The sequence below is a fragment of the Geotrypetes seraphini genome, chromosome 15 (assembly GCF_902459505.1).
Source record: "Geotrypetes seraphini chromosome 15, aGeoSer1.1, whole genome shotgun sequence".
Taxonomy (NCBI): Eukaryota; Metazoa; Chordata; class Amphibia; order Gymnophiona; family Dermophiidae; genus Geotrypetes; species Geotrypetes seraphini.
The window spans coordinates 20,209,664-20,233,903 of NC_047098.1; the positions used below are offsets into that span (position 1 = coordinate 20,209,664).

The 24,240-nt window shown below is 42.9% G+C and overlaps 1 protein-coding gene across 6 annotated transcripts in view; it reads left to right on the forward strand.

Moving 5' to 3' along the window:
* Positions 1–15,001: 15,001 nt before the first annotated feature.
* The window catches only part of LOC117349356 (Golgi integral membrane protein 4-like), a 45,558-nt gene continuing 36,319 nt past the window's right edge, over positions 15,002–24,240 (forward strand). The window contains exon 1 of one of the 6 annotated variants that reach the window (XM_033922713.1): positions 15,002–15,523. In XM_033922713.1, coding sequence (XP_033778604.1) covers positions 15,337–15,523 — 187 coding nt within the window. In that variant the 5' untranslated portion in view covers positions 15,002–15,336. Of the gene's footprint in view, positions 15,524–16,452; positions 16,649–24,240 lie in introns of those variants that run through there. The other 5 variants (XM_033922715.1, XM_033922718.1, XM_033922716.1 and 2 more) reach the window with 5 other exon arrangements.

The window sequence follows — 24,240 nt, forward strand, 5'->3', positions numbered from 1 at the left end:
CCCAAATCCAGCGACGCAGGCAGAGGCAGCAAGCGTGCTTTGTGATCCCCCCTCCAGTTCATTTAGGGTAGGGTTACCAGACGTCCGGATTTCCTCTTTTGTAGAGAACATGTCCGGACGGCTTTTTAAAACCCGGTACTTTGTCCAGGTTTTGAAAAGTTTTGAGCTGGGAGCGACATCAGGAATGCATCTGCGCATGCACAGATGCATCACGGTGATGTCACAGGCATGCACGCATGCGGGTGATGTCGTTGCATCACCACCTGCGCATGCTCAGATGCCCTCCTGACGCTGCTCCAAATAAGTGAACAGCTTGAGGGGGCAGGGCTGGGGCGTAACTCGGGCAGAACAGGGCGGGGGCGGGCAGGTCTGGGGGTGTGGCCATAAGTCCAGATTTTACTCCTGTAAAATCTGGTAACCCTAATTTAGGGGCCCTTTTGCTAAAACACGTTAAGAAATCAGCTTAGAGCATTTCATAGAAACATAGAAACTGACGGCAGAAAAGGGCCACAGCCCATCTAGTCTGCCCATACCAATGACCCACCCCCTAACTCCCTCCATGAAGAGATCCCACGTGCCAATCCCATTTTTTCTTAAAATCTGGCATGCTGCTGGCCTCAATTACCTCTAGTGGAAGACTATTCCAGCGATCAAGCACTCTTTCGGTGAAGAAATATTTTCTGGTGTCACCATGAAATTTTCCACCCCTGAGTTTCAACGGGTGCCCTCTTGTTGTCGTGGGACCTTTAAGAAAAAAGATATCTTCCTCCACCTCGATACAGCCCGTGACATATTTGAACGTCTCGATCAAGTCTCCCCTCTCTCTGCGTTCCTCGAGTGAGTAAAGCTGCAACTTATCGATCTGTTCCTCATACGGGAGATCCTTGAGTTCTGAGATCATCCGGATGGCCATTCTCTGAACCGACTCAACTCTCCGCACATCTTTGTGGTAATGTGGCCTCCAGAATTGTACACAGAATTTCAGATGGGGTCTTAATGCAGTCCTAAAATAGTGCTTTTTTTATTTGTTCTTTTGGGAGGTCCCATGCTAATTTTTCCATTAGTGCATGGTACCTGCAAGAGTATTAGGAGACTTTATACCAAGCTACTCTTGCTCGTGTCAGCTCTACTCTCAAAATAGCTGCCGTGACCATTGACATAGCGAGGGTGAGAGGCGCCCCTCCCTGCCCTCTTTTCCACCCTCACCCGCTCTTTCCCCGCCCCATCCTGCCATGCACCCACACCTATTCCCTTCCCCCGTATCTCTTGTAAAATTCATGGTGTGAGCAGCATCACCAACTTGTTGCTCGCGTTGGCTCTCCCTCTGACGTCATTTCCTAGGTGCGGATCCAGGAAGTGATGTCAGAGGAAGAGCCAAAGCTGGCTCAGCAGCAGGTTGTGGTTGCTGTTCGTTCCAAAAATGTTAAAGAGGTATGGGGGAAGGGAAGGGGTGCACGTGTGCAGCAGTGGGGGTGGGTGGGGGCGGAGAGGAGAATGGGTGCCGGCACCCTCACCAAGACGGTGCCCGGGGCAGACCGCTCCCCCCTCCCTCCCTTTACTATGCCACTGCCCATGACCTCTTGCAGCAGACTTGTGAGATTACCACTAGAGGTCATAGCAGCCATTTTGAGAGCAGAGCCAGCATGGGCAGGAGCAACTTGGGATCACTCCTGCCCTGACTATGCCCTAAGACCACCAGGAATTGTAAGATAGGCCCAAGGGGGGCATTTACCTGTGGACGGGAGAGAGAGGGAACTCCTATTTGGAGAGGAGGGAGATAAACAGGACAAAGTAAAAATTTTCGGTTTCCACCAAACACGTACAGTCAGTTTTGGCCATAGCCTTTCAGCCAAAACCTGGCAGAAAACAAATTTGGGGCCAATTTTGGCATAATAAGTGAAATTCTGTCGGCCTTTATGTGGGAGGGCCTCAGCAATCTATTTGTTACATATAACTTATGACAATTTCCATCTTTCTGTATTTATTTATTTGCCAGTCTCTGTGCCACACTATCCGTAGTACTAAGCCAGTGGTTTCCAACCCTGTCCTGGAGGACTACCAGCCAGTCAGGTTTTCAGGATAGCCGTAATGAATATGCATGAGAGAGATTTGCTTATAGTGGAGGTGACAGGCATGCAGATCTGCCCCATGCATATTCATTAGGGCTATCCTGAAAACCTGACTGGCTGGTGGTCCTCCAGGACAGGGTTGGGAACCACTGTACTAGATGGTTTACAACTGTGTAATAGCAGCCTCCATCAACCTTTTGTTTCTCCTGTGATTAAGCAATAAAATATCCCATCGTAGGGGAGGGAATCAAGATGGCGACCGAGTGAGTCACGCTTTCAAGTGGCTCCTGCACTATACTGGCTAATCTAGCTTTTCCACAGGAACTTTACCTCTTAGCATGCCTAAGCGCAGGGGTAAGTGGAGGAGCATTCTTCCTGCCTCCTCTTCCACTTCTTTGATGTGACAGGTGGCAATAACAGCGTATGCTGTTCCAGTTGGAGCGGGTGCATCAACTGACTGAGGTGTGCAGACCTCAATCTTGGAGGGCGAAGTTTTGCTTAGCCCTTTGGGGCCTGGAGTTTCTCTGCGTCCTGGGACGATGTCGGGGATGCCTTCAACAGCGCAGGAAGCACTGGAGCTGATGTCTTTGTCGGCATTGCAAGTTTCACCCCTGACCCCAGATATGGATTATAGCTTGCCGACTTTACCACAGTCGGCATTGGAGTTCAGAGGAACTGAAACCCGGAATGAAGCAGGGAAGGAGGAGGCGAAACCATGTGGGGAGCCACCTGGAATATCTCTCCCTGCTCCCCTGATAAGACCAGCGGTGATCGACATGGAGGCGATCTGGAGTGGCTTGGAAACCCTACACAAGGTATGCTCCCAGTTTGTTGCCTCAGTACAGAATACTAATTTTAAATTTAAAACTTTTGAAGAGACATTCCAAAAACAGTCTGATAGAATGGACAAATTGGAGAAAACAGTGGCAGAAGTGAAGGTTTCTTCTAATTTACAACTGAAGGAAAAACTTTTGCTCACTAGGAAAATAGAAAATTTGAAGAATGCAAATAGAAATTTGAACTTAAGATTCTTAAATTTTCCTGTCTCCAAATTTCAATCACCTAGAGACTTACTTCATTCCCTTTTAAATTCAGTTTTGAAATTTCATGAAAATAATATGCCACCGTTACAAAAGTTATATTTTCTTAATTTGCCTAAAGAGGATAAAGAAAAAGGAGAAGCAGCACCAGGAGAATTGGATTTCACTGGTATGCTGGAGACATCCCAGGAAATTGTGGGTAGAGCCACTTTATTGGTGACTTCAAGATAAAGAAGCAATTCTTCGTCTATTTTATAGGACTGATAATGTGGAATTTCATGGATTCAAAATTTCGATTTTTCCTGATGTATCGAAGTGGACACAATCCAGACGTAAGAAATTTCTGGCTTATCGTCAATCTGTTTTGAGTTTAGGAGAAACTTTTCAGTTACGTTTTCCTTGTAAATGTTGCATTACATATCAGAGTAACAAAAATATTTTTTATGAACCTGATCAATTGAACTTTTTCCTTGAGGGTAAAGCAACTAAAAGAATTCCAGAGACTTCCATGGAATCATCTAACCAGGCCATTAATTAATGGACTTCAACTGCACTCTGTAATCTGAATTAATTTAGATTATTTCCTGGAATCCAACTTCCCTTGGATGTGATTGATTCTCTCTCCTCATGTGTGGACTTTAGGTTTAGCTACTAATGTGGAATTAATTTATAGCTCGATTATTGGTTTCTTTTTTCAATTTTTTCAATATTTCCTTTCGAGTGTTGTTTTATTACATTACATTACATTAGGGATTTCTATTCCACCATTACCTTGCAGTTCAAGGCGGATTACAAAAGAATTATCAAGGAAGTATTATGTTCCGTTAGATGTAAAGGATGGTTGGTGGGTCATGAAGGCTGCGATATCAAGTTGGTGGCCTTTTTCATGAGTTGTTTGTGGATTTAGCATTTGGAAGGATAAGGCTTTGAGAAATGAGAGAAAGTTGTCTACTTGTTTGGATGATTGATCTTCTAGGTGTAGATTTAGGTCTCCTAGGAGTAGGTTGTAGGTTGCTATTAGTGAGTTTTGGTATATGAAGTCTTCCACTTCGGTTCTTGCTAAAGACCAGTTTCCCGGCGCTATGTAGCAGAGCATGCAGTTTAGTGTGTCTTTTATTGTGGTGCTTGAGAGTTGGCAAGCTAATAGGTCCATGTACGGGTTAGATGTTTTTTCAATTCTCTGCAGACCACTGTAATTTTGTATCCTTGTGGGCAGACTTCAGTTATTCTGGGGTCTGTGTCGGAGGTTAGCCAGGTTTCTGTGAGGAAAAGACAGTCCAGATTTTCGTGTGTTATCCAGGTTTTTATAAGCTCTGTTTTTGGACCTAGCGCTCTGATATTTAAGTAGGTGCATGTGAGTGTGGATATCTCTGTGTGATAGTTTTGAGTTGTGTTTGGTTATATAAGTGATTTGGGGTGCCGGTGTGGTTTAGTCTTAGTGTGTGTTGGTCTTCTTCCCCATGCTGTGGTAATGGAGTGTAGAGTGTTAGATTGTAGGTTTGAGTTTCTGTCATTTAATGTTTTCCTATTTTGGAAGAGAGATTTATTTATATCTGTAGCGGGTGTAGGGGGGAGGTTTGTCTGGGTTTTGGAAGTCCCTGACCTGGAGGGTATCTGCTCATATGTGGACATTGACACAATGACATGATACATATGCACGCATGATGTCATTGCATCAACGTCCGCGCATGAGCAGACGTGGTCCCAAGCTCGGGGAGGTTCATGTGGGGGCGAGGCTGGGGGCAGAACGGGAAAGAGCTGGAGGCTGAATGGGGCGAGGCTAAGGGCGGAATGGGGTGGGACCAGGTGTCCTCTTTTTATATAGAGGAAATCTGGTGACTCTAATCAATACCTCCTCTTTCCTACTGGCCATTCCTCTCCCTTTGCACGCAAACGTCCTTCTAGCTTTCACCATCATCTTTTTCAACCTGTTTGGCCACCTTAAGACATACTATTGCACTCAATTCCTGCTCTTCTTTCGAGCACAAAAGTTCTTCACCCCCTAAACTTTAAGCCTATATTTTCATAGGAGGTATACATTTAGTAAAGTTTAAAAGAGGCTCTATTGGGAGGTATGTTTAGATTGGGGTAGGAAAATGACATATGCATTTGTTATTCAAATGTATGTTCTAATCTAATCTAGTATTTCTTGAGTCACGCTATGCCTAAACAGGTTCAAGGTGACTTACAATACAAGGAATAACAGAATGTATATGCTACATTATAGCAGTTTAAGGAGAGGAGAGTTATGAATAGAGTAATGGGGAAGGGAGGATTGAGGTTCCATGACTGTACTGGTGTAACACTTGAGTTGAGCATGGAATTTAGAGACACTAGGTATTTTGAGTTAGTTGTCTTTGGTATGTATGCTTTCAAAGAAGAGAGTTTTTCATTTTTTTCCAGAATCTGTTGTAGAATGTTTCCATCCTGATGTCAGTTGGGAGGTTGTTCCAGGTCTTGGTGCCAAGATAAGTGAAAAGCAAGTTGAATGTGCATCTGTATTTAACTCCTTTGGGAGATGGAAGGAGTAGTTGAAGCGATTCCAGTTTTTTGATTGATGTTGACCAGAAATTGATGAATAAGTTTACGAGTTGTTCAGTGGTTTGCTATTGCTATTGGCTGCTGGCGCAAATAACAGGAGGAAAGTGCACAGGTCCTATAAGCGAATGTACATTATATTCATGAAAAGGGAAGGGGTTTCTCTCAGAAAATTTAGCTACAAAATGTTGAAAATGGGTGTCTGGATGGACTGTTGAAAATTGTGCCTCTTTATTTTAAATGAAAGAAATCCTATCTTTGGAACATTACAGGAAAGCTTGCTGGATTTGCTCTATGAATAATGTAACCAGGACATTTTAGAACAGAGCAAAGGTCCCGAGATTTGTGCAGGAGTGATTTATGTCTAGTGTAAACAATTCTGAATGAAATTTTTGCCAAAATAATGGTATAATTTTTAAAATTTAATCTAATACACAACTTATTAATCGCACTATACCAAAAAGGTTCAAGGCGATTTACATTCAAAGAAGCTGTAAAATCTATAGGAAAATCCAAAAACAATCAATAATTAAAATATCATCATAACATGAATATTACAAGTCATAGAAAAAACTTTTCAAATTTTTACAAAACCTTAAGTAATTGATGATTTTATAAATTATTAAATATAAATCTGCCCAGCTTTTGGCATCCCTTCTTCTTCTCCATGGCATGGTCAGGGTGGAGCGCTGGCCAGGGGCTCCTTCCCTTAAGTATGAATGCCTTTGACTTGATGTAACCCAGTGCAGAATAATAGAGACAGCTGGCTATTTGCTTCAAGCCACCCTAAAGGCAAATGCATCCAAGCAAACAGCCACTGATTTCCATGTTCTGATTTATTCAAAAGCGTTTCCGACGTGTGCTTTTGACTCATGTCTGGAGACACAGGTGCAAGACAGACTCCCATTAAAAATGTCTCCCTTCGCCATACTGAGCATTGTCATGGTTGCCATTCTCCAAATGTGTGCAACAGGTTTGGAGAACAATAGCATCAATGATGAGATGTTGAGGGGTGGTAGATTCAGGGGCAATGTTGGGAAATTCTACTTTACGGAGAGGGTAGTGGATGCCTGGAATGCGCTCCCGAGAAAGGTGGTGGAGAGTAAAACTGTGACTGAGTTCAAAGAAGCGTGGGATGAACACAGAAGATTTAGATTCAGAAAATAATATTAAATATTGAACTAGGCCAGTTACTGGGCAGACTTGCACGGTTTGTGTCTGTGTATGGCCGTTTGGTGGAGGATGGGCAGGGGAGGGCTTCAATGGCTAGGAGGTTGTAGATGGGCTGGAGTAAGTCTTAACAGAGATTTCGGCAGTTGGAACCCAAGCACAGTACCGGGTAAAGCTTTGGATTTTTGCCCAGATATAGCTAAGAAAAAAATAAATAAATAAATTTAAATTGAATCAGGTTGGGCAGACTGGATGAACCATTTGGGTCTTTATCTGCCGTCATCTACTATGTTACTATGAGATGCTTGTTCTACTCAGTGAGTACAAGATAGGGGGATTATTTCCCATTCATAACCAAGCAAATGTTCTGAATAACCGCAGCCGACCTGAGCTGATAAGGAAAGATGCATTCTGATATCAGACTTACCTTACCAAACCCTTCTGGCCATTAGTTACTTGACCCCACAAGAGAATCATATTGTCTAGCTTATGGAGTATCTAGCACAGAGGAAAGAATGCTTTTTCTTTTCATTGCACCCTGAAGGACCATGGAAATCATTTCTAGAGATGAATTGGAATATTTTCTGAGTGCAGCAGGGTGATCTATCATTCTGCAAGCAGCGGTGGCTGCCCTAACTCCTAAGTGATAATAATTGGAAAGCGAGACCAGGGACAAGTCTGAACTTGATCAGGACCCAGGAACTGTTGCTGTAATTAACTCTTCTGTACCTGTAATTCTATCCCTTTGCTGGGGAGTCAGTTTATGTATTTCTTCGGTGCACGCACAGATTGCTTCTTGAATTCCAAGATGAATCTGTAGCTAGAGACAGGAATTTCCAGACAGAGCACAGTGGATGACAGTGTACAGACAGAAGATGGATAGATGCAGGTGCTAGAGAAATACATAATGGAAATGCCACCACAAACAGATAATAGAGAGGTAGTATAATGGGTTCTTAGTTTACTATACTAGAACTATATCATATCAAATCAAATCAAATCTGAACTTCTGTATATCACCTTTCCAGTACAGATTCAAGGTGATTTACAAGCAAAGAGACCCATACAGTACATGGGGAATTACACAGTTGAGAACATGATAATTACATTTTTAGTTGCACAAGTGAGTACAGAGACAGTAGAGAAGACTTACAGATATATTAGTATGCAGATATAGTCAATAAGAAACATGATAATTACATTTTACAGTTGCTTAACAGGATACATAGTCGGAGGAGGGGTTTGCAAGAATATTGAAGTGTTTGGTAAAGTGTTTAAGTGGTTGAATAACAGAGTTGAGCAGTTTGAATTCTTTAGGGGTTCAATAGAGAGATGATGTTGGTTGTAGGGATCTATCAGATAGGAATATGTCGAATAGGAATGTTTTCAGTTTTATGTTGAATTCTGAGGTAGTTTGCCTCTGTTCTAATAGATGTAGGTAGGTCATTCCAGGTCATAAGAACATAAGAATAGCCTTACTGGGTCAGACCAATGGTCCATCAAGCCCAGTAGCCCGTTCTCATGGTGGCCAATCCAGGTTACTAGTACCTGCAAAAACCCAATGAGTAGCAACATTCCAGAATCTCAAAGAGAAACAACATTCCAGAATGCCAATGAGAAGCAACATTCCACAATCTCAGAGTAGCAACATTCCATGCTACCAATTAGAGAATGACACGGTGACTAAATTCATCACCGTTCCCGTCCTCGCGGATAACCGCGGGAAATAATCCCATGTCATTTTCTAGTGTCTATTTCAACCTCAGTCCTTCTACACCAGCATTCTTCAAAGCAAAGCTTGTGGGTCAGTGGTTGTGCCCAATTATACTCTGATTCTTCCCTCTCTCCTTAAAGAATGACATGAAGATGGTTTCCCGTGGTTATCCACGGGGACGGGAACGGTGATGAATTTTGTCACCGTGTCATTCTCTACTACCAATCCAGGGCAAGTAGTGTCTTCCCTCATGTCTTTCTGAATAATCCTGGTGACAGTGTGTGTGAATAGTGAATTAAATATTCATTTGTATTTACTCCTTTGGAGGATAGTATGATCATTTAGTGGCTTTCATGGATTCTGAAGGATGAGAAAAAAGATTTGGAAAAGAGGAAGATTATTGACTCAGAAGTGTTGGCAGGAAGGGAATGAAACATTATGCATGATAGTTTGAATGTTATTTGGGCATTTATTGGTAGGCAGTGAAGTGTGCGATAGTAATCTGATATGGTGTCGTATATTTTAGATTACAAATTAGTCCTATTGCTGTGTTCTGTATCAATTAAAGTTTGCGCATTAGTGAGGAGAGAGAGTTACAGTAGTCCAGTGGTGGTTGTAGACGTAGGGTCTGATCAAGTTTTTTCAGTATTCTGTCCATATATCTGTCTGTCTGTATCTATTCTCCCAACCCTTCAGTTTTGTATATCTGTATGGGTGTGTATGCATGTATACAAAGTTCTGTGGGGGGGGGGGGGGGGAGGGGGTATATATCTATATGCATACAAATATACATATATCCAAAGCTGAACAGTTGGATGGATAGAGATGGAGACACAAACAGATAAAAAGATCTTCAGTTTTTTTCCATATATTTCCACAGCTTGCTGAGATGTAGATGGTTTTGGGTGGGAAGCTATATTGCTGTATCTGTGATTTAGTTTCTTTATTAACTTATGTGACTTTATATAGGGCAGTTGATTAATGCATAATATGTATTATGGGGGAGAATTCTATAAACAGCGCCCAAAATTAGGCACCAGAAAGATCCACACTAAACTGTATTGTGCAAAGGATGACCTACATGGAATGACCTTTACAGAATATTGTGAGCGACATTGCTGAAGGGTTAGAAAGTAAGATTAGCCTTTTTGCAGATGATACCAAGATTTGTAACAGAGTGGACACTCTAGAGGGAGTGGAAAACATGAAAAAGGATCTGCAAAAGTTAGAAGAATGGTCTAACATCTGGCAAATACAATTCAAGCAGTGGAAAAGTGCTCAGAGCGTCTGCTTGGCACTACCTGTGGCTTTGCATCTCAGCGCGTTGAATGAGTTGTATTGCAAGTGTCCCCTGAGGAAGGCATATATATGAATATAGGATTTCTCATTGGTTGAACTGACGTCCTCAATGGAGGCTGTGCCACAAGAGACATTAGTGGGGACTGAATGTCGGCTTCCCTGATTCTCAGGCTGCTGCTTTAACCACTAGGCTCATGATTTTGAGCCCAGCACTTACACTGGGCTAGCCCTGACGTTCACTTTAATTTCTGTATTTTTTCCATAAGTATTGTTTTCCTGTACAGTCTTCCTTGAGAGAAGTGCTACCACTGAGCTAGCCCCTGAGTGCATAAATTTTAAAGATGCCTGGGGTCTGAATAACACATTTTGTTCCAGTTTCCTCTGTCACACATCATGTTGGTGCCAGAGACATATTGGCAGAAAATGGCCTGCAGTACTGATATAGAGGACCAAGATTTTAGTGGTTTTTTTTACAAGGTGCATGCACATTCTTAGTATGTTTTTACCTAAGATTAATAACTTAACATAGGTGAAATGTACTTAGATATAGGACCTAGAAGTAAGGAAAATGTCCTCTTCATTATGGAACTGCTCAGCTTCGATATTTATGGACCTGAATTTTATAACAGGACATCTGTATGAGAAGTCCCCCAACTCCCTTATATGTCCTGTCTGTCCAAATTAGATTGTAAGCTCTTCTGAGCAGGGATCGTCTGTTGCATGTTGAATGCACAGCACTGCATATGCTTTTCAGTGCTATAGAAGTGATAAATTATACAGTAGTAGTAATAGTAGGGCTGCACTCAAGAGGAGAAGCCACAGCCAGGGCCATATTGTGTCTGTAGTAGAGAATGACACGGTGGTAGGTACAGTTGGATGTCATCCATGAAGAAGTGAATCTGTATTTGATATTTGTGGGCTATGTCTAAGACAGGTCTAACGTATTTATTGAATAATAGGGAGGATAGCAGAGCCCTCTGCAGAACACCGTATTTGATTGGTTTTGGTTTCAATAGCATGTCATTGAGCAGAACACTTTGGGATCTGTTAGTTAGAAAAGAGGTGAACCACTGTAGTGGAATGTCTTGGATTCTAACTTGAGAGAGCTGTTCAGTGAGGCAAGGATGGTCAATAGTGTTGAATGCCGTGCTGAGATCGAGTAGCACCAGAAGGACCAGGGGGGACAAGTTCAGGACTAATGTCAGAAAGTTCTGCTTCACACAGAGAGTGGTTGGCATCTGGAATACTCTCCCAGGGGAGATTATTGCAGAATCGACAGTCCTAGGCTTCAAAAGCAAACTAGATGCATATCTCCTTGAGAGAGGCATATAAAGTATGGTTGGCTATAAAATAAACCAGGTGTATACCTGGCAGGGCCTCCGCGTGTGCGGATCGCCGGACTTGATGGACCGAAGGTCTGATCCGGAGATGGCGCTTCTTATGTTCTTATGTTATGTTCTTATGTTCTTATTTGAGTTTCCAGCAGTCATCGATGATGTTGAGAAGGACGGTTTCAGTACTGTGGAATTTCCTGAATCCAGATTGGAAGGTGGGTAGGGCTCCTTGTTTGTCAGTGAAGGAGTGCAATTGGTTTAATACTGGTTTTTTCCAGGATCTTGGAGACAAACGGTAGGTTAGGTTAAGGTCTAAAGTTGCCAGGCACGTTAGGGTCAAGAGTGTTTTTTTTCAGGATTGGTCTGATGACCGCTGACTTCCAGTTTGCAGGCACTATGCCTGTTTGTAGAGAGGTGTTGATGAGAGGAAGGATGGAGTCTATAAAAGCGTTTTTCACCGCCACTAGAAGATGAGGTGGACAAGGGTTCAGGTTGGAGTTGGAAGAGCGAATAGTGTCTAGTATCTTGGTGATGTCGTCATGCGAGACCGTTTCGAAGTGAGTTAGGTTCCCAGTTGTAGTTTGTCTGAGTTGCGGAAGGATGATGACTGTTGCACGGTGGAGTCAAGGTGAGACCTTATTTTGTTTACTTTATCCACAAAGTAGTTAGCGAGCATTTCGCTGTCGAGTGTGGTGTTAAGGCATTGGTTGTCTCCTTGCGATGTATCTTGTTAGTTTGATAATTTTTTTTGATTTGTTGGGGGGTCCTTAATAGTTAGTTGTTTGGAGTAGTACTTCTTTTTAGCCTCTAGGGTGTCTTTTTTATATTCTTCATGCAGTACCTTCCATTTGGACCTGTCACTGTTAAGCCTGGATTTGTACCATTTCCTTTCTGCTCTCCTTAGTTCTTGAGTCATCGGTAAACCAGGGGAGGAGTATTTATGGGGATAGTATTTGATCTCTTTGACTGGGGCTAGCCCTTCGTATAGGATTTTTACCTCAGTGTGCCAGTCTATGGCAGCCTTGTAAACAGACTGAGAATTTGGTTTTGATGTTCCCACTAGGTTTGAAAGGTGGAGAGATCCTCTAAGTTAATAGTGTCATTGTTGTATATTATCTTATGCAGGGGTTGCTTCCTGGTTGACGGATGATTTGTTGTGTAAGTGTGGTTGAATGTGATCAGTTGGTGATCAGACCAGGGTACTGGTTTGGGGTTTGCTTGGTGTCTTTTTGAATAAAGATTAGATCTAGGATGTGGCCTGCAGAGTGAGTCGGCAAGGGGACCATTTGCTTGAAGCCTAGGTCTGATAGTGAAGTGATGAAGTCTGCTGGGGATCCGGTCTCGTTTGGGTAGTTTAGAAGTTAAAAGTCTCCCAAGTATGATGATGTGGCTGTATGTGATGACCAGTTTGCTAAGGTCAGATAACAGGTCATCTAAGAGAGTTTAGTGCTCTTGTCTGGGCTTCCTTTTACTGTTTTCACCAAGCCACCTGATTCTTTTAAAATAGAAAAGAAAGCACAGACATTTATATACACTGCTCCTGCTCAGAGCTGTACCATAGACTGTGCAAGCAGTGCAGTTGCTTATGGGCAAATATGAAAGGATGCAAAATTGTTTCTAGCCCACAATCTCCACTCACTAGTGGTGGCAGGGTTGTGGGCAAGAAAGCAGGGGATGCCAGTGGGTGAATCACCCAGAGCACAGCTATAGCTCAGTACAGTTGTGCTCCTGCTCTCCATAAAAAAAAAAGAAGCGAGTTTTGAAACCTGAGTTAAGCCCCTGACATCTCCACTGCCCCCCATTCTCCCAACATCTCCAGACCCCTCTTAGTCAGATGAGAAAATGGCATCCTAGATCTAATCTTTATTCAAAAAGACACCAAGCAAACCCCAACCTGTACTACCAAACCAGTATCCTGGGGCAGATTGCAGTGGAGAGAAGATGCAGACACTGGCGGCAGGAAATCGCTACCGCTGCCCGGCAACTTTTACAGAAAACCAAAGGTAGATGCAGCTGGGGGGGGAGGTAGAATGGGAAAAATGCTAATTGTGAGGAGAAGGGTGAAAGCATTAGATGCCAAAAAGGGGAGTGGCAGAGAGGGCCAGCAGTAAGATGCCGCTCCTCCAAGAGTGCCGCCTGAGGCTGCCACCTCAGTTGGCCTCATTATAGAACAGCCTTGATGATAGGCAATGCCTCTGGCTACCTAACAGAGTTGGCTATCCTGCTCCAGGGTGCCTCCAACAGATATTCCATCAGAAATCTTTTCCACTTAAAATTCCCAGCAGGCAACAATATAAAGTCTATTTGGCAAATTACCTTATCCATCCAAATACAATTAGGAAAATGCTGGAATGAACTACGATCTTGTGACCATTATCTCACGTTCAGAAAACTTTTTAAAGCATTTATGTACCAAGAGGAACCAATCCTGAAGTAACCGAAATGGTAATTGTAAAAGCCCATTCCTAAACTGTCTAATCAATGCAAGCCATGGGAAAAAAAACAACAAAGAACCAACGATGACTTACTTGTACTTGCAACTATGGGCTCCTTTTACAAAGGTGCGCTAGCGGTTTTAGCACGCGCTAACCGCTACCGCCTCCTTTTAAGCAGGCGGTAATTTTTCAGCTAGTGCACGCTATAACACGCGCTAATCTTGTGCATGCGCTAAAAACGCTAGCGCACCTTTGTAAAAGGAGTCCTATGTTTTTGTATCTATGACCTAACTGTGTTAATAACTGTACTGATCTACCTGTACTAGCAACTCTATTGAATTTCCGCATCAAACTTTTGTGACCTCCTGGGTAACTGACTCAACCTCTTGTAATGTAATCCGACCTGGTTAAAATAAGTAACGAATACAAAGAGGGAATTTATGTTTGAAAAGATGATAAAGTACTTAATCACCAAGAACGACCTACACGTTAAGCCTTTTCTTTAGTGTTATTAGTTAAAATAGAGATCTCCTTGTCTCATTAATATACTTGTTTCCCATGGGAGTGTTTTGGTGGTCTAAGGAGGAGTTTAAAAAAGATAAGTGACTAAAAGAAAATGAGTTTTTTCTTTTTGTTCTAACATGTGATTCTAGTTTTTCCTTTGATTATTGTTAATATGAATGCTCCGATTTCCTGTCACAAGGGGATTCTTGTAAATTTGGTTTAAAATGCATAAATAAATTAAAAAAGAACGACCTTTTTACTGAATTAATGCACTTTAGGCCTGGCTTTGAAAGGCCAGAACCACCTCCCAAGAACGACCTTTTTACTGAATTAATGCACTTTAGGCCTGGCTTTGAAAGGCCAGAATCACCTCCCAAGAACGACCTTTTTACTGAATTAATGCACTTTAGGCCTGGCTTTGAAAGGCCAGAACCACCTCCCAAGAACGACCTTTTTACTGAATTAATGCACTTTAGGCCTGGCTTTGAAAGGCCAGAACCACCTCCCAAGAACGACCTTTTTACTGAATTAATGCACTTTAGGCCTGGCTTTGAAAGGCCAGAACCACCTCCCTGCGGTCGGAACAATCTCTGAGCAAAGATGAAAACTTTTGGAGTACAGAAGTGATACGAAGGAAGAGGCGGGGGGGGGGGGGTGAGGAACAAGAAGAAATGGATGGGTGAAGAGAAGGTGACAAAACAGTATAATTTGATGATTCATTATGCGATTAAAAAACAAAACTCAAAACCCCGATCCTGGTTTTAGGACGGTCTTATCTTATCACTAAACGAGAGAAAGTAAGCGGCCCACTACCCCCTCTCCCCCCCCCCCCCCATTTTAGGTCGAGCGTTCCGCCGCCAATTTGGCCACATGCCGAAATGGGGAGGGGCTCCGGCGCTGCCCCCTCCCCAGCTGCCGATTGACCTCCCCCCAAGCGCGGGCAGTCAAAAAACACACGACGACGCGACCGTTTTCCTCACAGCGCGTAGGAAGCTGAAGCGTTTTGTGTAACCTTTCTGCTCGACTCATCGACTGGACCAGGAAGGTTCTTCCAGCCAGGGGGGGAGGGTAGGTGGATGGAATCCGCCCTTTAGCTTTGGAGGATCCGGGACCCTGAAGAACGAAAGCAGTCCGTCCGTCCCCGCCCACCCTCCCCGGGGGACTCGCTGGAGTTTCGGAGCGGGCGGGGCAGATGCTAAAAGCGAAGGCGGGAAACCCGGCGGCGCTGTGAACATGGGGTCGTCCGCGTGCCCGAGGCGGCAGAAGGGGCTCGTCCAGACGGCGTTCTGCCTCCTGGCTCTGCTCTGCCTCGGCTCCGGCCTTTTCCTCTACGCCCACCTGCAGCAGCAGATGACGAATTCCGAATCGCTGGCGCTGAAATACAAGCAGCAGCAGGAAGCCCTGTCGGGCCAGCTGCAAGGTCGGTACTCTTTCCCCCCCCCAGCCCCCTCCTCTCTTTACTAGTTCTATGGTGCCATGGCTTTGTGGATGCTTGAGGCCCACTCCCCACTCCCCAAATGTTGAACCAAACTTCTTGGCAGTGTCCAGGCAGAGGCAATTTCCACTTGGTTTAGCACCCCCCCAAATCATCTGGAAAAGTTGGCTCCTAGAGGTTCTTGAGGAGACAAGTTTGCCCAAGAAGAGGTTAGGCATTTATTTGGGTGAAGCTCTTGGCAGTTTGTCTGTCCATGGGCAGCGTAGGTACAAATACCTGAGACAAATGAGAGTTGAGGGACTTGTCAGTAGGACACCGACTTGGATTCACTTTGCCACCCTGATTCACTAACCTTACTCCCAATCCGATCCGCGCATGCAAATGGGGAGGGAGTGGCATGCAAATGGAGGAAGGCAGCGATTCACTAAAAAAATTTCAGGAACACCGACTGGGCTGGCCGATCAAAAAATAAGCGACTGCTGACTCCCTTGAGCATTCTTTCCTATGGTCCCCTGTAAGCAACTAGCTGAGGCACATCGCCTGTTCACTGTCCTGCGCTGTGCCGCCCTTCCTCGCAGTGCCAGCCCCTGATTTTAACCCGCGGGTTTAAAGCGGGGCTGCATTTGGGGGAAAGGCGGCAGAGAGCAGGAGAGTCGGGGCGGCACGGACTTCATTTCGGTCTCCTTTTTAAAACAACCGACCATCTGAGTCAGCTGCCGTTTCAGTATCCTTTGGCGTGGTCCTCTTCCCCTTCTGTGCCAGAACTGTGGTTAATAAACGCCAAATTGAGCCCATGATGGGGATTACATCGCTTTTCTGTTTAAAGTGGAATAAAGAAAGAGCTACGAAAGGGCCTTAAGAAAACCACCACAGGAACAGCCGTGTTAAAACAAAACAAAAAAAAGCATATTTAAAAAATTAAAAAAAACACCAAAAGTTGCTACAGAGGGCATGTGCAGACCATCTACGGGCAAAGAAGATGGTCGATGCATTCGTCAGGATCGCTCTTCAGTGATCCATGTGGTCGGTTTGGGGTGTGCCTCCCTTCGGCCTAATTAGCATGCGGACGCGTTGTGAATCGGGCACCCGGCCACCTATCGGGTCCGTGAGGTTAGTGCATCTAGACCAAAGTCATAAAGAGCATTGAGGGATTTGCACCTTGCTTGTTGGCTCGGGTACTACTGCTCTTGCAGCTGGGATCCTGTGTGTAAAATCGTGAAAGGAAAACTTTTTGTAAAACTTGATCGTTCCTGTGGAGCAGCTTTCTGCTAATTTTAGCGGTCAGGCAGCATGGGATTTGAACCTGTTGCTACTAGACTAGGCCAAACAGGAGTCCAATTTTTATGAATCCTATTCACTCACTCAGTCTCTCTCTATTTTTTTTTATATAGTATAGGATATGCTTCAGTGAACATTATTTTATATTAGATTTCAGCACCCAACCTTATGTTTCTGAACATTTGAAGTGTTCAGTACTATTCCAACTGCATGCAAGCCGCTGCTAATTGTTACTGGGGACCATCATAACACTTCCAAGTCCCCTTATCCCCACACAAATAATGAGCATAAACATTTGATAAGGGCAATGCACTTATCTGCTTAGTTGCAGGCACTACAGTACCCCAGCCAAATTTCTTGGATCTTATGAAATTTTTCAGCGGTAAGAGCGGATAGTGTAACTGGTTTTAAGAAAGGTTTGGACAAGTTCCTGGAGGAAAAGTCCATAGTCTGTTATTGACAAAGTCAGGGAGGGAAGCCACTGCTTGTCCTGGATTGGTAGTATGAAATATTGCTACTCCTTGGGTTTTGGCCAGGTACTAGTGACATGGATTGACCACCGTGAGAACGGGCTACTGGGCTTGATGGACCATTGGTCTGACCCATTAAGGCTATTCTTATGTTCTGTCTCATAGAAGGAGAGGAAAACAACTCTCACCGATAGAAACATCCCATAGGCTTCTTTCCCCTTGCCCTCTTAAGAACATTGAAGAGGCCAGAAACCAGGCCCACTTTGGATAGAATTGACCAGATCTCATCGAAAGCAGTGGACAAACTTAGTCAGTGTTTAATCAGGTTGTAGGGAAGCTTTTCTGTATCTTTTGACAAGCTTTTGAGCGTTAACTTTGAGAGTTAACTGGCTGCCCCTGGAAGCAAGAGTACTGTTCAAATTTGCCTGTCTGTTTCAAATCCATTCAAGGTTTGGCCCCCTTTTGTCTGGTTTCCCACTTCAACTTGGACTGTTCCATCAGGCCTACTCACAGGGTACACATGTTTAGCCACCCAACATTAAAGGCCTGCCGATTCAAGAGATATCTGGGCAGAACTCTTGCCTTCCAGGCAGGCCAACAGAACGGTTGGCTGGGTATCATCATTAAGCATGCCTCATCCTTCCTTAACTTTAGAAAACTAGTTAAAACAAACCTGTTCAACCGATTTGTAACCAAGAACTCTTAATGCCTTACCATGTACACTTCCTACATTTAAGTGACGCCTCTACTCTGTGTCTGTCACTCTGACTTACTCACACTCAACTTGTATTCGCCCTCTCCACTTGTACTTGACGATGTCACTGTAATTATTTTTGCTGATTGTCCAGCTCTTCTTGTTGTCAACCGCCTCAAACTACCATGGCTTTGGCAGTATATAAGAATAAAATTATTATTATTATTATCAGGTCAGTGAAGAAATAAAATGTCGGTTCACACACTAATCACAACTTTCTGAATGGGAGAGTTTCTCTGTGCTGTTTTTGAACATTTGCACTTGGTATCTCAGCCATTTGGAAGGGTCAGAAAAGATCCCTTGATAATACAGGCAGTCCCCGTGTTACAGACGCCCGACTTAAGTATGACTCGTACTTAAGAATGCGGTTGTGGCCTCATTTGATTTTGCTGAGCAATATTTCCAGTGGCATAGACTCCTACATTTCTTCTGCAGCAGATCATGGCCACATTAGAGGGAACACTGGTAGGGACAGTTGGCCCTTTTGTCACCTGGGAGCAGAGGTAAGCAGCAAGAATCTTAAGAGCTACAAGCTCTGAGTTAACATACAAATCCGACTTAAGAACAGCTTTAAAAATGTAATGTGTTCTTAACCCGGGACTGCCTGTACCTGTGATGCCCACTGAGCTTTGTGGATACTGTTCACAAAGTCTGTACTCTGCAATGCTTTGCAGGGGCTGAGTACTCAATGGAAGAAAAGGGGAGGCAGATTGTTCTTTAACCCTTTCAGGACCAAGGGACATATTTGTCCCATAACTTTAAAATCCTATCAATTTTGATTGGGATAGTCTACAGTTCTAAATTTGATATGTACGGATTCCATAGGATACTGCCTTTATGTAAACAAACTGGTTCCGACATTCATTCATTAGCGTCGTTGCCAGATTGACGAGAAGATTCACTTGCCACACTGTCCATAAGCCAGAAGTGTGATTTTTTTAAAATAAAAATAATGATATTTCACAAAAAAAAAATCAATTTTTTGGCATCTGCAAGCCCTTTTTACCATAAAAATGTCGTCAAAACCACAAAAATTGGCCTACGATCCTTATGGTCCTGAAAGGGTTAATCGGTTGGAGCCAATCTTGCTTCACGTTAGATTCAATATACTATGTGACTCGAATATACCTGGTGAGGTGTCAGTCTTTAATACTTTTGCAAACTCCTTTATCCACAGACCAGGTACAGCCCTGGCAATAGTAATTGTAAGTCTTGGTACTAGACAACTTTGGACCTGTCTGAAAGACATCAGTATTTTCCACTTTTATTTATTCATTCAGTTTTCTATACCGTTCTCCCAGGGGAGCTCAAAACTGTTTACATGAATTTATTTGGTACTCGAGCATTTTTCCCCGTCGCGATCTAATGTGCCTAGCCAATAAGCTGATACAGTTCTGGACCTATTTAAGTTGCCACTTGAGTTGCTTTGAGAGTCTGCGAGTTCAAGATGTTAACGATTACTTTTCCACTTCGGGGCTCACTAAATGGCTTTCAGATAGCAACAACCTGCTAAGAGCTGACTTCAGTGCTGAAATGCACTGAGGTACCCAGGTTGCAGATTATAATTTGCCTCATTCTTGATTTGCGATTTTCTGTTTTGATGTTTGAAAGAACACAAACCTATGGCCTAATTTACTGACAGAATGGGAGGAAAGCAGGTGGACAGTTATTACAATAAACTTCCTTAGCAGCATGATTTGAAGAAAGCCAGTGGTGTACTAAGGGGGGGCACCACCCCAAGTGCCATCTTGGTGGGGGTGCCAGCCCCTCTCTCTCTGTCTCTGCATCCCCCATGCCACACTTGCGCCCTCCCTCCCCCCATCTCTTTAGATCTTCGCCAGCGTGAGCAACTTCTCCGGTCTACTGCCCGCAAATTATAACCAGCCTGGCTCCCCTCTGAAATCACTTCCTGGGTACCTTTTACCCTCACTGCATAACTGGTAGTGGGGGATTTTCAGAGAGGGTGAAAAGCAAAGTCCTTTTCCTTGTATAAAGTCAGATGCCTTTGGGCATGTGAAATCCCAGCATTCAACCACTCAAGACAATGTGTGTTTATAGTACAAAGTATGAACTGTGTTTCCCCAAAAATAAGCCCTAGTCACCGGCAGCAGCAGTGCTTCCCCCGCCTGCCCATGCTTTGTTCCCCGCCCACCCACCCCCACCCTAGACCTCTGCCCAAGCTCTGCCATAGACCTGCTTCAGACCCCACCTCCACAATATTAGTACTAATTTGTAATGCCATTTCTTCCATTTCATTCTTCATATACACACACACAATATAACTTTATAGTCTCTTTCCCTCCTTCCAACCCCCCTCCAGTGTGGCTATTCTTATGTTCTTATTTTTTTTTTTTAAATTAATCTTTATAAAGTTTTACCATGCTTTATTTTACTGAAAGAGGCTGAAATGTTACTTCATGGTTTGTTTTGTTTTTGTCTGTACTTTCAATGGGAGGGAAATTACTGTCCTTAGTTAATTCCTAAATCTTGAGGCATGTTTCTCCCTTTTCCATTCAGAAATCCTACCCATTACATAAACATACTCATTACAGCAGTTCAGCACTGAGCTGTAATGGGTAGGATTTCTGAATGGAAAAGGAGGGGGGAGTAGCATTGTATGTTAAAGATCATATTAAAGCCACAACAATTGCCTGATCTGCAGGGCAGGGAAGAGGCTCATTGGATCAATTTGGAAAGAGGGAATAATAAATATATTTATATTAGTGTGTTATACAGGCCTCCTTCACAGACGGAAGAAGTGGACAGAGATGTAATAGTAGACATCAGACTACAATCATGTGAAAAAATTAGGACACCCCATGAACTGTTCAGTTGTTTCTTAAGAAATATTCACATATCAATGTCAAATCTTTTTATTATTTATCTCTGGAAAAGAAAGTGATGTAATTGCAGGTAAACAACAAAAAATTTTCCTTGATTTAATTATCACTTCCTTTTCCAGAGATCGCAGAAAGAGGAAGCCAGGAAAAAATATCTGGAAAAGTTAGGAGAGGCTGGTCAAGTAGACAGGAAAGCACAGATACAAATGGAAGAAAAATTAGCTGACATGGTAAAACGGGTAGACAAGACTTTTTTTTTTTTTTTTCTTCTTCTATGTATCGGTGATAGAAAGAAGTGCAAAAGTGACATTGTGAGATTGAAAAGTGAAGGGGAGAAATATATAAAAGCTGATAAAGAAAAGGCTTTATTGCTTAACAAATATCTGTTGTGTTCATGGCTTAAGCTCTGGGAGCGGGACCACAAAAGACAAATGTGAATAGGAATGGAGGAGTGGTAGACCCTGATCGATTTTCAGAGGATTGTGTTTGTGAGGAGCCAGCTAAATTAAAGGTAGGCAAAGGGATGGGGCCAGATGGTGTATATCCAAGAGTGCTGAAGAAACTTAGGGAAGTTCTGGTGGCTCCGCTGACTGACCTTTTCAATGCTTTGCTAGAGTTGGGAGTGGTACCAGAGGACTGGAGAAGGGTGGATGTGGTACCTCTCCATAAAAGTGGAAGTAAGGAAGAAGTAGGGAATTATAGGCCAGTAAGTTCTGGCTTCTGTGGTAAGCAAACTAATGGAAACATTTTTAAAACCAAGAATGGTGAAGTTTCTGGAATCTGGTGGATTATAGGACTGGAAGCAACATGGATTCACTGGAGGTAGGTCTTGTCAGACAAATCTGATCAACTTCTTTGAATGGGTGATCAGAGAATTGGATAGATGACATTAAGGTGCTGGTTGCCTATGTATTTTATTGTTTTTATTTTTGCTTTGTGTTAATAGTGTTTTGTATTGTGTGTGTATTTATTGTTGATTTTGTATATATTCTTGTATGTAATTATGTAATTTATTGCCAATTTTGTATGTGATTTTGTAACCCACCCTGGGTAAGGGTGAGATATAAATAAATCAAACCAAACCATACAGGGAGTGCACTAGATGTGGTATATTTAGATTTTAGCAAAGCCTTTGACAGCATTCCACATAGGCGTCTAATAGATAAACTGAGTTTTATAAAAGAGAAGAATTTTCAGCAGAGCGAATCTTGGGAGTTATTAATACAGCAGCAATTTGGAGGTTCCTGACGAAGGGGTGCTCCGAAAACTGAGCTCAGTAGAATCGGGAGCTGCAAAAATTTCCTTTTTCCGGGGCGACTGACAAAAAGTTCACATACGGCAGCATATTGGCCGTTTTTTTCCAGCACAAGATAAGGTGGTTTTTTGATTATTGTACTTTCTAGCACTCGGGAGATTGGTCTTCACTCATTCTATTATTATTTGCTTGCTCTCATTCTATCATTTGAGTGTTTTTTACACTCTGCATTATTATTACTTATGCACTTCGGAAGATCCTGTGATGGTGTGCTGCATTGAGCCTTGGGCTCCTGCACGAGATAAGCATCGAACACTTTGCATTTATCTGACTTATGCAACCCGCACCAAGGATTTCCAAATCACAAAATTATTATTAATAATTATATAATTTTATGAGTGGACTCTGTATCTCAGGGAATCTTTTACAAAGGCGTACTAGCCGATTTAGTGCACGCACCCATTATATTCTATGGACGCATTAGCATTTAGCGTGCACTAAATCGGCTAGCGCGCCTTAGTAAAAGACCCCCTTAGTGCATACTTGAGCTATCATATAGTTTAACTTTGAGGTGTTCTTCCTCAGGGTTTTTCACTTTGATTGATTTTATCTTATATGACATTTATATCAAATCACCATTCACATGTCATCTCACTCAAATACACACACATGTAAAAATCCTTCACCTTATACACACTTCCTCCAATGTTATTTTCACATTGGATTTTAACATGAATCCGCAACGTCCAGTTTAATTTTAATAACATTACTCAATTACTTGAGTCTTCAGATATGTTTTTTCATGTAATCCGCTTAGGTTTTAAGCGGAATAAAAATTTTTAATAACATTGCACAATTACTTGAGTCTTCAGATATGTTTTCTCATGTAATCTGCTTAGGTTTTAAGCGGAATAAAAAATTTTAAATACTGCTTTTTAATATTATACGGTTTCTTTTATTATTGCAAGAAATAGAAGTATGAAATTAATATGTTCCTATTCATATTAGTATATTTATATTATTTTGTTTCTTAGTGTATTTATATTTTATTTATGTACATTTTTATCATTCACTAGCAGATCTCCCAGTGTTGCCCGGGTATTTATTTATTTCATGGACATCTTAATTTTTAGCAGCAAGATTAGCCCTCTCTATGGGGCTGAACGTGGACTTAAACGGCATCTGGAGTGTCAGTATTCATCTCAGAGACCCCAAAAACTATGGATTAGTACTAATATGTGTCTCTTTTGATTATTTTTACATGTCACCCCCTTCCTACCCCCACAGCATTTGTTCCCAGATAGTAAGTCATTTGTTTACCAAGTTTGGTTGAAATTGCTCAATGTGTTTCAGGCACTGGGCGCTGAAACACAGCTCGTGTTGGGTCAATAAAGACTAGTCCCATTTCATCGAGGCTCTTGATGCTTTTCTTTGGCTATTATTTCTTGTGCTTTTGACCTGTGTTCTTGTCTTAATTGTAATTTGCCCACATCCCTATTTTGACAACCAACCATGTTCAAATCGTTTAACTGTGCACCGTAAGCCCTCGAGTTGATGTGCTTGACTAATACATTGTGCTACTGGCGGGCCTTCCATTTAGGCAAGATTTGTGCTCTATCAGTCTAGATCAGAGGTTTTCAAACCAGTCCTCAGGGCAAATCCATCCAGTTTGTGTTTTCTGGGTATCCCATTGAAAACCCTGACTGGTTGGGTGTGCCCCAAAGACTGGGTTGAAAACCTTCGATCTAGATCTTTGGGGTCTCCATTGGGTAGGGAGAAGAGAAAACACTGAGGACAGGCTTGCAGGGAGGGAGGGAGAGATGGACTGGCCATATCAAACTGTAACATTTTGTTAGTTTGAGAGGCTTACCAAATACACTTCCCCCTCCCCATTCGTGGTTTCGGTAATCGCGGTTTCACATATTCGTGATTTTTTGGGGGAAGGGGAAAAAGAAAAAAAAAACCCCATCGTTAAGTTTTCCCCCCGGCATCCCGGCCTTACCTGGTGGTCTAGTGGGCTTTCGGGGCAGGAGCGATCTTCCTACGCTTCTGCCCCGTGCAGATAGCCATTAGGAAATAGCTGTAGGGAGTTCCTGTCGTAGTCT